Source organism: Cygnus olor, chromosome 1, assembly GCF_009769625.2.
Source record: "Cygnus olor isolate bCygOlo1 chromosome 1, bCygOlo1.pri.v2, whole genome shotgun sequence".
NCBI classification, from domain to species: Eukaryota; Metazoa; Chordata; class Aves; order Anseriformes; family Anatidae; genus Cygnus; species Cygnus olor.
Genome location: NC_049169.1, coordinates 95,004,294 through 95,018,053, shown reverse-complemented (window position 1 = coordinate 95,018,053; position 13,760 = coordinate 95,004,294). Strand labels below are relative to the sequence as shown.

At 48.9% G+C, this 13,760-nt stretch overlaps 3 protein-coding genes across 5 annotated transcripts; 1 reads left to right on the top strand and 2 right to left on the bottom strand.

Annotated features, from left to right (window-relative positions):
• Window positions 1-14: 14 nt before the first annotated feature.
• NEPRO (nucleolus and neural progenitor protein) lies at window positions 15-5,781 on the top strand. Of its 2 annotated transcripts, XM_040570325.1 has the most exons (9): window positions 15-174; window positions 267-421; window positions 1,391-1,467; window positions 1,574-1,705; window positions 2,051-2,128; window positions 2,791-3,146; window positions 3,423-3,484; window positions 3,583-3,833; window positions 4,283-5,781. In XM_040570325.1, exons 1-9 carry the CDS (start codon window positions 84-86, stop codon window positions 4,659-4,661), a joined length of 1,581 nt encoding a protein of 526 aa, XP_040426259.1. In that variant the 5' UTR covers window positions 15-83; the 3' UTR covers window positions 4,662-5,781. The 2 variants fall into 2 exon arrangements, with proteins under 2 accessions (XP_040426259.1, XP_040426265.1); XM_040570331.1 differs by lacking the exon at window positions 267-421 and having other exon boundaries at window positions 44-174.
• On the bottom strand, window positions 5,614-7,561 carry TAF13 (TATA-box binding protein associated factor 13). Its single transcript, XM_040570393.1, has 4 exons — window positions 7,497-7,561; window positions 7,315-7,393; window positions 7,093-7,190; window positions 5,614-6,249 (listed from the first exon to the last, which is right to left on the bottom strand). The coding sequence occupies exons 1-4, from the start codon at window positions 7,521-7,523 to the stop codon at window positions 6,079-6,081; spliced, it is 375 nt and encodes a 124-aa protein (XP_040426327.1). The 5' UTR covers window positions 7,524-7,561; the 3' UTR covers window positions 5,614-6,078.
• A 1,634-nt stretch (window positions 7,562-9,195) lies between these two features.
• Window positions 9,196-13,561, bottom strand: GTPBP8 (GTP binding protein 8 (putative)). 2 transcript variants are annotated; one of them, XM_040570374.1, is made up of 7 exons: window positions 13,211-13,561; window positions 12,996-13,094; window positions 12,381-12,511; window positions 12,021-12,120; window positions 11,484-11,602; window positions 10,938-11,062; window positions 9,196-10,323 (listed from the first exon to the last, which is right to left on the bottom strand). In XM_040570374.1, exons 1-6 carry the CDS (start codon window positions 13,544-13,546, stop codon window positions 10,978-10,980), a joined length of 870 nt encoding a protein of 289 aa, XP_040426308.1. In that variant the 5' UTR covers window positions 13,547-13,561; the 3' UTR covers window positions 9,196-10,323; window positions 10,938-10,977. The 2 variants fall into 2 exon arrangements, with proteins under 2 accessions (XP_040426308.1, XP_040426318.1); XM_040570384.1 differs by having other exon boundaries at window positions 9,196-10,270.
• Between the last annotated feature and the right edge of the window lie 199 nt (window positions 13,562-13,760).

Here is a 13,760-nt window from a genome sequence, read left to right as displayed (position 1 = left end):
CCTCCAACGCGCTGCAGCAGCCGCTGGAGGGTGCCCGGCTCCCCTCAGCGGGTCCCGCCCCGCTCCGCCCTGACGGCGAGAAGATGGCGGCGGCCGAGGCGGCGTGGAACCGGCTGGACGTGCCGTGGCCGGCCGGCAGCCACACGGTGCCCCTGGCGGCCCGGCACCCCGCAGGTCCCCGGGGACGGGCGGGCGGCTTGGGGCGCGGGGGGGAGGCGGTCGGGTTGCGGCGGTTGTTGCGGTTGCTGAGTGCCTCCCGCCCGCAGTGAGGGGCCTGCCGGCGCTGCGGCGCCGCTGCGGGGCGGCCGTGCAGGGGCTGTGCGGGAGAGGCCCGGCCGTCGAGGGACGCGTCCTGCGGGGCCTGCTGTACGTGTACCGCCGCAGGCTGCTCCGGCACCGGCCGTACCTGGCCCTGCAGCAGGTGAGGTGGGGGCGCGGGGGGTCGGCGGCTTTCTGCGGCCCGGGGCCCGGTTGTCAGTCCCGGGAAGGCTCTGGGAGCAGAGCTGGGCGCCGGTCACATCGTGGGGATAAACAAAACAAAACAAAAGCCATACACACGCAAGAAAACCCCGCAGATTTCTTCGTCAGGTGCATTTTGCCCATCTTTGAGTCTCCTCAGTTCAGTTCAGTGTGGGTTTCCAGGATCTCCGCTGTGCCATTTTTAGGTTGGAAATGAGGAGACATTTCTTCTCAGAAAGAGCAGTCAGGCACTGGGACGGATGGCCCAGGGAGGTGGTGGAGTCACCGTCCCCGGGGGTGTTCTAGGAAAGGTTGGACATGGTGCTTAGGGACACGGTTTAGTGGGTGACGTTGGTAGTAGGTGGATGGTTGGACCAGATGATCTTGGAGGTCTTTTCCAACCTTAATGGTTCTAGGATCCTATGAATTTGCACTTTTCCAGCCTTTTATAACTAGTAGTCAACCCTCTTTTGCTTGTACCAAGACCTGAAGTATGTGCAACTGTGTACCTTTGAGTATAAGATTCATACAGGGATTTGTATTTCAATTAATTATAATTGGGGGGGCGGGGTGGGGGAACAACCACAGGCCACTCTATCAGGTACTTCCTCTTTTAAGACAAAAACTGAACTCCTTACCAATTTTCCAGCTTTCCGGTAAAGGGAATGTCACTATCTTCAAATAACTACATTGAAATGAAACAGCAATTGTTCTTACCTTGTTCGTTCATTATGCTTTTTCATTTTTGAAAAACTAGTTAAATCCCAAAAGCCATTGCGTACTGCAGGAAAAACTGTGCAGCACCTATTAACAGTGGCCTGCTCTGGCTCTTGACTTAATTCCTTATTCACAGTAGTGATTATAGTGACAGTTCTTAGACCAAGGCACTCACATCTCATAACACCAGTTGAAGGAATTTTCTTTTCTCCAGGTGGAACAATGCTTGAAGCGCCTGTGGAAGATGAACTTGGTGGGCAGCATTGAAACCCTGGCAGAACTGATTCCCAAGTAAGCATCATGATGCTGTATGTTATACTGCCCATTGGCTGAGTCTTCAGAGCTAAACGAGAAGATGCTAGATCATAACCATCTGCTTGTCTTTGTGTTGCCACAGGAAAAATAAATCCCAGGCTCATGCAGAGTACTTGGTTCCCAGCCAGCCTATGTTGGAAACGGTGGCTGTGAAGGTACTGGGAGGCTGCAAGCTCATTCTGCGTCTACTGGACTGTTGCTGTAAAGCATTTCTGTATCCTTTTCTCAGTATGTAAACATTCCTACAGGTCACCAGCAGCAGTTCATGAGACCAAAATAAGGTCTGCTGTAGTACCTGTATTGCTGATGGGCTCAGCAGTGCAATTCATGTATGCAACTTGAAGTTTCTTTGATAGCCAAACATCTCATTTTCATGTTATTAAGTGGGAACCTCAGGCTGTTGGCTGGCTACTCTTCTCTCCTTGAGCAACCCAACGTTTTGATACTCATCTCCCCAAATTATCTAGGATACTGCCTTGCGAGCTACCTCTAGCTGGTGTGCTCAGCAAGTTTCATTATAGGCTGTTTATTTTTTAACCTTAACTGGTGTAATCTTCAGCTTGTCCGTTAAACACCTCTGTTCACAAGAATACGTACTTTTGAACACCGTGGCTTCGGGGTTGTTGAGCCGGCTATGGTTTGTGTAGTCAAGAGTCTTGTTTGTTGTCTGTCTGTTTGACATGCCTGTCAGGGAGAAGGGCTTGTAATTAAAGTCTTGCTGCTGAGCAAGCTTTATTCAGCTGGGAGGAGAGGGGAAAAAAATCTTATGAATCAGAGATCCCTCCATCCTTTTGGACTTGATTCTAGCACCTGAAGAGTTGTGTAAGTGGAGAGAGACTTCTTGCATGCCGTTTCGGAAGGCTTTGTTCTTAGTTCATAGCAGCCTTTAATGCTGTGGTTTTACTAACACCGCATAACGCCAGCCTGCCGCAGACACTGGCATCTGATACTTTTTGCAGCAAGCAGTAAGTCTGCCTCATGCTGAAACAGAAGGGCTGTGATAAAGTTGTGCTACATCACTGCTGAATTTTTCAGGGAAATCCTCTTTGCTAGTCCTACACTCTGATTGTGAACGTGCCTGAAAGGTGGAACGTGTGTCGGCAGGGGGAGCTCCGACTAATATTAAAGGGAAACGTGGTGGTGGAGTGTAAAAAGAAAAAGTGTAGTGAGGGGGAGTAGAGATAAAGGGCAGCTTGGGATCTTTTCTGTGAGCTCTTCCTCTTGAGTTGAAGGACTTGTTCAGTGAGTGTAAGCACAAGGTCTTGCTAGAGGACACTCACATCTATCTTCTCTCTTCAGGATTCAGTACAGATGCATATTGCAGAGCCTCGTCTCCTTGTATGGTGTGCTGTCAACATCACTGCGTCTGGTGTCCGAGACACAGCAGATGCCTTATATTAAGGGGTTTGCCTTCCCGTCTGATATCAGAAACTTTCTTGGAGTTGACCTTTCTTCTGAGGTGAAGAAGCAAAAGGCTAAAATGCTAACAGCAAAACGACCCACCAGCTGGATGAAGAAGCTTTTCCCAGCCATGCCAAAGGCATCATCAGAGGCTGGGAAAAAGAGAGGTTTTGTGACCTGTGCAAGTGCCGTGAAAAACTCGAGCGTCCCTACGGATGTTGGAGAGCCAGTTCTGGTGACCAGAGAGAACAGAGGTAAGGTCTTGTGCCACGGTGCCGCTGCTTTCTGACAGCTGAGACTGACTGCAACCTCTGCCCAACACAGCCAAGCACTTTACTACACAGAGGGGGCGTTTCGAGTACAAACTCCCCTCTCCTGACCTTGGAAGAGGAGGAGAGTGTTGAGCGCAGGCGTGAGCCTGCTGAGACGGCAGAAGAGCTGAGAGCTCAGCAGGGCAAAGCGTTAGTGTCTGTGTGCAAAGACTTAAAACTTGTACCTCATAACAGGACCTCTCCCCTCTCTCCCTCTAGGAAAGCACCTGGGGTTTGACGTGAAGAGCTTACTTAGACCATCCAGACCTCAAACACAAGAGGTTTGTGTGCCACCATTTTACACATTCTTTATTTTAACTTTAAAGATCCTAACGCTCTGGTGTAACTTATAAAAGGTTCCTGTTATTCTTTGTTTCAGGATAGATACATTACATCAACACCTTTTAAAGAAATGCCAGAATCGCTTTCCCATTATATGGCAAAATTGCAGCACACTGGGTCTCTCATACAGATGTTTCAAACAGCTGCATCTTTTGGGGAGCTGTCAGAGGCACTCAGAAAAGCTATTCTGTGGTGCAAAGGCAACAAACTCAAACCAGCAGCTTATTTTCTGCGTAACAAATTGTTGAAAAGCAACCGGCTACACCACGTGGAGGCGCAAGGATGCAGGTATGTTGCACATGCAGGGGGGTTCTGGATCTGGCACTACATTTTAATGTTGTGTTTTGCTGCAGTGCAGATAAATGCAGTGATCTAAGCTGTTTTCTTGAGCTTAAACAGGATCACTACTTCAGGTCACTACACCCTCTGATATGAATATTCTGTTTGGTTTCATTTGTGAGAGGATTTGAAAGGTTAGCAGATGCACAAATACAGAATAGAGGGAGAATGAAAATGCAACTTAAACTGCATGCGTGTAAATGGTAACTGCTAGATGATGTAAAGGGTGCCAGGCTTCTTCAAAAAGCCCTGGCTACTATTGTACAAGATGCTGTTGTATCTCATGGGTGTGACAAGTAAAATGGTAGAGAACGCCAATAACCAAATCTCTGAAAACACCAGAAGTAACTGTTAACAGCTGCTAAAAGTTCTGTTTTGTGCACCTTCCTTCCCTTAAGCCTGCGGAAGAAGCTGTGCTGTGTTAAAACCTCTCTCTGCAAATACCTCCTGTACGGCTCACAGAGCACGCGCTGGCCGAGGCAGTACCTGGGGGCACGGCTCTGGCAGAGGAAGATGAAATTATCCAAGCGCTTGAAGAGAACTCGGACTGCACAGCAAAACCAGCCTGAGCTTTTTGGAGTCTGTGAGAACGGTGCTTTACTCACCGGGGGGCCTTCAGGGCAGGCTGGACCTTCCATTGCTTGTACAGCCGCTGACAAACTGAGCACAGCAGGGACCCCGAAGCAGCTGCTGTTGAGAGGAAGCCCTGGCTCCGTGCAGGAAGAAGTCTCTGACAACACGGATATTGATTCTATTTTTGCTGCAATGGGTGTCTGATCCTGGACTGGGAGGACGAGGGGTTGCCTTTTTTCTATGTTAAACTCTCAGAATACTTACAGTGTTTTGGTAACTCATACCCTAAATTCTGCTAAGAAAATAACTATTTTAGTATATTTTTATAAAATAGCATTTTTTTTAATGAAGCAGCGTTCAAAACAGATGAGCAATCTTTATCCTTTCACCTAGACTTTTCAGGAACAGCAGCTTTAAATTAACTTTTATTTAAAGTCCTTTCTCTGTTGCTGGACCATCATCCCCAGTGCAAATAACTAGCAACCAAGGCAGAAGGCTGCAGCTGATCATTTGCTGCTGCCTAGGACCAAAGATTTGTCACTTTTCCAAGAAAGTGTCATTATACTTTTCCTTCTTTGCCACCTCATACAGGTGACAGTCTTCACTTGCAGTATTACCAGTTTTCAGTATTTGTTGTCCTTGTCCTGAAATGGGGCGTTACCTGAATCCTGCTGCTCCAGAAATGGGGCAAAACACAGACAGGGCCTATAAAAGTAAACTTACCCGTGAACTTGTCTCCCACTGTCCTGAAGTCTTTTCAATGTGCAATTTCTGCCGGCTTGGCAAGGTAAGGTTGAGCTATTCCACCACATACTTACGAAACAAGGTTAGAACAAGCAGTGAGGTCAGTGCTTTCTGTCAGTTACAAGCCAAAGCCTAAGTCCCAAGATCAGCATCACCAGGAAACTACATAGAAAAAATTATCAGAACAAAGACGAAGCAGCTTCATTGTAGAGTATCTGCTCAGCAGGGGCAAGGAAAATGTCTAAGTGCAAGTAAATCTAGAGCAGGTTAACTTCAGCTTCCTAGTTTTACTTACGGTAAAAGACAATAGAGCTGTGTCTACATGGACAGAACCCCAACGGGCACTTATGTGCTTTAAAAAAAAAAAAACAACATCACACACCCTGTGTGAAGTGATCAGTGTAAGTTTTTATGAAGAATGAGCACACGTAAACTTAAACTCTTTTATTCAAGGAGTGTATACAGAACAGCCAGCAGAACTTCTAAGAGTTTGGGCTAGAAAACTTGGTATGTCCATTTAACCAAAATCCATTTTTGACGTTTCCTGTAAACAGAATACCTAGTGATAACCAAAATAGAGGAAAAAAAAAGTCATTAGCCCTCTAGGTGTCTGATTCATCACAGTCCTATTTCAAACAGAATTTTCCCCTTCAAAGAATCTTTACAGCTCATTTCTTGAAGTGACAGAATAGTACAAAAAGCATGCCACATCCAGTCGGGTAACATTCAGCTGCCTGAACACCTGTCAGAAGGAGCAGGGCCAATATCCCTCAGGGATGGGCTCCATCCCGAGTGACCCCTCCAAACAACACGTGACATTCCTTCCTGCTAGGCAGCAGGTGCCTGAGACATGCCTCAGAGCAGGCTGCGCACAGAATCAGGATCCGTAGTTTGCTTCATCAAAGGCCTTTCTGGCTCGTTTCAGTTCTTCGTTCATGGTCAGGAGGTCTTTAACCCTGGCAAACTTGCGGGGGTCCTTGCGGATTAGAAAGACGATGTCTTCAACTTGTACACGCCCCTGCCGTCCAATTGACATGGCCTTGTGTGTCTGTAAGAGGAAGAAAAACAGCATTCCTCTGGCCCCTGAGGTTTTTTTCAGCTCTTAATACCACTTTATTCCCTGGCATTTTCATAATCAAGAAGCTGGCAATTTCAGGATCTGGGCACCAGTGTCCTAGTCACAGAACTGCTAAGTGCCGTCACTCCCGCTCCACATACTGCTCTATACATAATAGTAATGACATCAAGCTAAACCCAGATCACACACAGGAGGGGACGCCTGGTCTGCAGAGTGGTTGAGGAACAATATAATCAAGCAGAATTGGCATGCAGTGTGCAGTACCTGTACCAAAATGCAGTTTAAGGCATTCTGAGCAGGGCAGGCAAGACTAACCTTTCAAGAGAAAGGGGGTCTACAAACATTAATATATTTTTTTTTAAGCCACAAGCTTTCAGACAGTATCCAAACATTTACAGCAGCAATGGCTTCAGGCCCCAGAAACCTGCATTTATTTTGTTGCATGGAATTGCTTTTCCATCTATGTAAAAACATTGAGAAAACCTAAGTAGATAAGCTTCTGAGGCTGTGCTTTGTCTTTTGTCAGCTGTGTGTGTAGTGATGCCACAGTCAACTGCAAAGTCAGCTGTGGATTTTTCCCCCTACAACACTAACTGCTACTTAAAGGTTTCAGCACTGTTCTAAGCCCCCACGGAGCAAAATGCATGAATTTTGTCTCTGCCTTGGAAGAGCAAAGTCTGAGCTGAGGTTTTTCCTGGTAGCACCTGAGCTTTTTGCCTGGGGTAGCGCAACGATCGGGTCAGAGGCGCTACCCTTCAGAAGGCTGAGGCCTTAGCGAGGACGCCCTGACCGCGCTGCCCGCAGCCGACTTACCATCTCCGTGATGAACTCAATGACCAGGTCCTCGAGGATGTCCACAGACTCCGTGTAGGGGTTCTGGTCGTCCCCGAACCCGTACATCATGCACCTTACTGCGGGGAGACGCGAGGCGTGAGCCTGCCTCGCCGGTTCACGCTCCCCGACCAGCGCAGGGGCTGCCGGAGGGCGGCAGGAGCCCCCAGCCGCGGGCAGGCGGCGCCCCCCGCCCCGACTCACGCTCTTTGGAGAAGAGCCGCTTCCTCCGGCCCTGCCCGCCGTCCAGGCCTCCGCCGCCTTCCTCCGCGTCCTCCTCGAACTGGGCGCACACGGCGGGGGAGAGGCGCCGTCAGCGCGGGGGGACCCGCACCCGGCCCCGGCCCCGGCCGCCCGCCCGCCGCCCCCCGCCCGGCCCCGCTCACCGGCGCGTCCTCCTCCTCGTCAGCCATGGCCGCCGCCCGCCGCTCCCCGCCGCCCCAAGCAGCTTCCGCTCGCCCCGCCGCGCCCCCGCTGGCGGCCGCCATCTCGTGGCACGGAGGGCGCAGCTCTGGCCCTGTCCGGGCGGGAGCTGCCGCTGGTAACGGGGTTGCGGCGGGACAAAGCTGGCTGCAGCCGGCGTCTGCAAGGCCCGCAGCCTTTCTGGCTCCTCTGGTGTCAGCGGGTGCTGTCTTCAGGGGAGAAGCTGTGAACTCCCTCCAAGGGGCGCACCTGGGCTCTCGTTCCCTGCTTCATCCATGCTTTTTGTGTAACCACCTCCCAGAGCAGGCAAACCCTTGGCCTCCTTGCCCGACAAGTGGTTTGATGTGTGGAAAGGTACAGGGGTAGGGTTTGAGAGATCCCTGCTCTGACAGCAGCCCCTGTGCCTGTCTAGGGGCTTCGGTGGGGAAACCAAGCCATACGCAAGAGTTTGGGGTTGGGCTGCACAGGAACTTGTCTTGGGCCAGGAAGCGGACCAGTCTGGGGATTGCAAGGAGAAGCCAGAGTAAGGATTGGTCCAGTGCTAACGACTATAGCTAATGAAAGCAAAGAGCTTTACCAATGCAAATATAATTGCGTTTAAGCCTGTGGATTCCTATGCTGTGGATGCAGGGATGCTATGAGCATTTTGCAATTTCACAAAACCAGAAAGATGCTGTAATTCTTCCAGATTCAAGCTGCGTACTTTTAAGATGCAGATAAATTACTCTGGGGTAGATTTGGTGACCCTTCCCCAATCTGTATATGACCCTCAATATTGGGCTGTCAGATTACAGGATAATTGGGGTTGGAGGTTAAGGTGGCTTTTTTTTTTTTTCTTTTTTAAATTTGTATGAGTGGTGTTACTCCTGAATGACCGAACAGAAATCCTTCACTACCATCTCCATTAGCCCAAAAGTGGGCCCAACTGTCCACATCCCCATAGTGAAGGGGGTACCAAGCATGTTCCAGATGTCATGAGAGGGGAAAGCAAGCCTTCTTTCTTTAAAACAGGGTAGTTTTACCAGCTGTTCTTGTATACTTGCATAGGAGGGCAGACAGCATAAGGCAGACAAAAGATTCTTCATTAAGCCAGAGTTTTCAAATCAAGGAATAATTTGATGTAGAGACACTACTGTGCCAGACTTGTGGAGACAGCCTAGACCTGATGCAGTAGACAAAGAAAAATGAGAGGTACTGCTGAAAGACCAGAGGATTCTCAAGGTGATATCCTTTTTCTTAGAAGCCAGTACTCAAAAACCATTTCTGTACACAACAGGTACAGACAAGGCCAAGGCCCTTGGCCCAAGATTTAATATTAAAGTCCAGCAGAGGACTTGATTTTATTTACTTATCTTACCTGCCACAGGGGCACTAGTTCCTACATATAACAAACTGATGTGTGTTCTCTCTTGCAAGTGGCTGAACAAAATACTAGAGTTTTTTCAGTATTTGAGGCATTCTTGAATGAGAATCTTTTGGCCAACACAGCAGAAAACCCAAATATATCCAGAGGTAAAGCTGTTTTTTCAGGATAAGACACTGCATACTGTCTCTAGTATGGCTCTAAGAAACTGTACGACCTAGCTTCATGTTGGTGCCCCTGTGGACGCCTCATGGTAACCCTACACACATTCAAGGATCATAGGGTCTGATTCCGTCTGCTGCCACTTTAAAGCACTTTTATTTTTACAAACGGACTTACCAGACATACCTGATGTATTTAAATAGTTAATAAAACACTTCTTAGCATTGTAACGGATTTTGCTCTGAAGAGAGACTAAAACCAGAAATGTGCTTTCTTTTACATGTACCCATTAACTGTACAGGCTTATTTTTAGAGGCTCCTCAGTCAAGACTGCGGCCTCGAAAATTATAGCCTTGACTATATTGATGCTTTTGAAAGATACTGGTTTTAAGATACCGTTTTTTAAGACTTGCACATAATTCCATCTGTCTACATAGTACTGTATTTACCCCTAGGATCAAACATCCCGCAGGCTGGTTTGCTGTGGAACACTTTTGGATTAGAGGTAAAATATCAGAGAACTACAGGCTTGACCTCTGCTCTGCCATGGAAACTAGAGATACACAGCTGTCTCCTGCATTCCTCACACACTGCCACTTCCTATGTATGTGCTGGAAACAGACCTTACTTCATTCAAGTCTAATCTGAGCATTACAGTAAATTCTGTAAACTAACATAATACTAGAAATCCCACCTTCTAACCCTTAGTGGTTTACAGAACTATTCTTTCTCGAGAACCGAATATAAGTAACTTAGACAGCTGCATACACACAGTTGGCAATCTTAAGCCTGGACAAGAAGAGTGCCAGAGTTTGACACAGGCACTTAATAGCTTTGGTCTAAATTCCCTTGTACAACTGCTGCTATTTAATGGCAATCCTTCTTGCTGATTCTGTACCTTGTAACTAGCCAGCTCTGGTCTCCCCCCAGTCAGGTGCTCTTAGCCCGGTACAGCTGCTGTGGGACCCCAGAACTGTGCTTCAGCTTCCAGGGCAGGGCAGATTCATAGAGTGGACTCGTCACTGGCAACTCGTCTGAGCGCAGCTGCAGAACTCCGTATGGGATTTAAAACAGAAGGTAGACACAACGCTGACTGGTGGTAACAGGCAGAAGGAGAGACTCCCCCTAGGTGTCCATTCATCTATTGCACTGCTTCAAGCCGACAGCAACCAAGAGGCAGATCCCATTAAATGTTTCCTTTCCTGTGTCCACCTGGAACAGGGACAAGTTGATGGACGCAAGCGAGGCTTGCTATAATGCTGAACCTACAGAATGCACAATGCAGAGGAGTTACAACAGCAAAAAATTACAAAAAGTTCCCCAAAAGCCCCTCACAAACAAAGTGTTGGCTATTTCCACTCGACATAGCCTTAGAGCAGGCAGAGTGCCCGCTTGCTCATTTTCAGTCCCCGCTACATAAACTGAGAGATGTAAACCTCAGGGTATCATTCAGTTCAACGTGACAAGTATAGTTTGCTTAATATTAGAGCTTTAGTTTTTCCTTGATACAAAGACATTCAGTTTAGTAATGAGATTACTAGACTCTCTCTGGTATCCTAACTACAGCAGAGCTTATGTATGCAGTGATAGCTTTTTGAACATTTACCTGGAGGGAAAGGAAATGCTGTATTAAAACCTAGCTTGTCTTTGGAGGTTCTGATTTTTTTTTTCTCCACACAATCACGTAGGTTTGTAGAATAGTTTTAAAGTACCCTGGATTAATTCACAGTGCAAAATTCCTGAATTGATGAGTTTATTAAACACAAAACTTATCCTTACAAACATTAATTTATCCAACATCTTATACAAATTTATCCAGAAATAAACTTTAGTGCTTTGGGTTATTTACAATGAAAATATAGACCTGTAGTTTTGGTACCTTTTGTTCTGGATGAGCTGAGCAGATCAGGAGCCAGTCTTCAGCTGTCCTCTACAGTAGGCAGGTTTCCAGTAACATGGGCTATAAAACACCTTAGCAAGTGGATTCCTGAGAACTCTACAGAACTGTGGAAACAAAGACACGGACATTCAGTCCCTGATGCTGCGTTACCTTCACGTACTACAAACAAGCTCAGCCACTGGCTGTATTAAATTACTTTAAGGTTGTACTGCACTGGGGGGACGTAAGCACTTCTACAGTGTAATCAGTTATGGCTTGCTGCTGTTAACACAGCTCCAAACAAATTGACAAAGCCTGCTATCAGGCGGCATAGGTACTGCTGCCCTTCTCAGCACCCTTCAAAGCTGAGCTCAACTCAGGTGTAGAGGATGGGGAAGAAGGAGGGGCGTTCCTGTGCAGGCAGCCCACCCGTCATCCTTGGGGCACAAGGAAGTGTCATCTCTAGTGCAGACAGACCCATTTTAGGTAGCTTGTCCAGTGCAAATCATCACCTGAAAGCCAACAGCAGCAACAAAGAAGCTTTACCTGACCAGGAATAGTTGAGGGAAGCATCCTTGAGTTTTCTCCTTCACAAACTCCTGGATTCCCAGTACATTCTTTAACAACAGTCCCTTGGAAGCTCGGTCAATTTTTGTTAACACCATCTGCACAGATACAGAAAGGGAAGATTGAGACAGGAAAAGAGGATTATTTTGCTGCTATGCTGGAACATCTTGCAAGGCAGGCTGAAAGCTCTGGGTCTTATCTAATTGGGAAAAATGGTATAATACAGTTCACCAAAACACTTCCATAACCTGCATAAGCTGTGGACTTTTTCAAATTCCTTGATCTAAGCACTGGAAAAAGCATTCATTTAATAAATCAAGAAAAAAGTCCTTCAAATCCCCCCAGTCATACTTTAGACCTACGTTACTAACAATAAAGGTGGGGTAGAAGGTTTTCTACTTAGGTAGGACAACTTGCAAAAGCTCAGGTAGAGGGTACGTAGCTTTACAGATTACCTTTAGCATAAAACTAACACAAGTTTTTGTTCTACCTTTTCGAGAACAAAGCATCACTTACCACATAAGGAATCCCAAACTCTTCCAGCATCTCTACTGCAATATGGTCTGTTTTCTGGAGTCCTACTACACCATCAACTAATAGAAAAGTCCTCTTCAAGCTGTCAGAAATACAGACAACATTAATCACCACCGTTGTATCATCTTACTGTGCTACTTCCAAATTCATAACCATGAACAAGTAATGTAGGATTTGGGCCATGCGTAGTAACTGAGAGGTCAGCATAGAGCAGCACCTCCATCTTTTCTGCATTACCACTGAAAGCAGCCACCTCTGCTGCATTTTTCCATCCAGCCCCACGATGCTGCATATGGGTGTTCAGCTCTCACTGCTGAATGGAGGTGCAGTTAAGTTCCTTACTTCTGCCGTTCCTGCAGGTAGGCCTCCACCATCTCCACAAAGTCTTGTGGGGCACGGTAGCCATATCCTGGCATATCCACCAGAGTAAAGTACTTCCCGACTTTGAAGAAATTCATCTTCTTTGTGTGGCCCTGGGGAGAGGATTTAAAAAAGGAAAAAGTTTGAGACAAAGGGTTAAGAAGTTGCTTTAAGCAGTGGAGTAGGAGATGCCCCACAAAGTATCTCCGTACTATACCCTACACCCCAGAGAATGCTGCAAAAATGCTACCGTTGCTTTAAGTTGTTGCCTCCTTTTAACAATCCCATATGGCTCTGTCCTTAAAATAATGGACTAAAAATACCTACACTCATCTCTGTGCCTGGTGCTTCCCAAAGGGCTTAACATCACAACCACTTGGCTTGCAAGACTTTGCTGCTTGCCACGTGTGCCAGCCCTGGCTGAGGTGCTAAGCTGGACACTTCCCACCTTTTCCTTTGGAAAAGTCAAGCCTGTGATGGCTGTGAGCTGGCACACTCCCATCACTTCATGTTACTCAAGCCCTTGTTTCCTTCACCCTTCTTGCCCGGCTTAGCATCGGCTTTTGACCAAGGGGAGGGAAGCAGAGCGGCACTCACCGGCGTTTTCGACACTCTGACCTCCACTTCTGGCGACAGCGAGAACAAGGCCCGGATCAGCGACGACTTGCCCACGTTGCTTCGGCCGACGAAGCACACCTGGGGCAGGAGGACAGAAGGGCAGGCAGTGAGGCTGTGTCCCGCACACCCACCCGGGCAGGAGGCGGCCACCGGCCGGGATCCCGGCCCCATCCCCGTCCCCCCCGGGCCCCGACCTCGGGCAGGGCTGGCGGCGGGGCGTGCTCCATGCGCACGGCGGAGCTCAGGTAGGCGACCGCGTGGCCGGGGCCGGCCGCGAAGAGCCGCTCGGCGCTCCACAGCGCGGGCAGGCCGGGCTGGAAGAGGCTGGGGGCCGCCGCCTCGGCGCCGGGGAGCAGGCAGCGGGCCAGCCTCTGCAGCGGGAACACCACGGCGGCGCGGCGGCTCCGCTCCAGCCGCAGCACCTGCGACAGGGCGGCGAGGGGCGGCGGGGCGCAGCGGCCCGGCCCCAGCCTCGGCCCCGGCCCCGACCCGCTCCCGGCCCGGCCGCGGGCCGCCCGCAGCAGCAGCATGGCGGCGGCACGGCACGGCACGGGGGCGGGCGGGGCGGCGCTACCCGGCTGCTCCCTGCGCCGGGGCCTGGAAGTCCTAAAAGGTGGTGTCTGGCACAGCTTTCCTACGAGACCCTGTAGGGCTGCTCGGCTCGGATACCACAGCGAGCAGCTCCTAAGGCCAGGAAGCCCCGCTAGATGACAAACAGGACAGTGGCTGAGTGAGCGGCCTCGT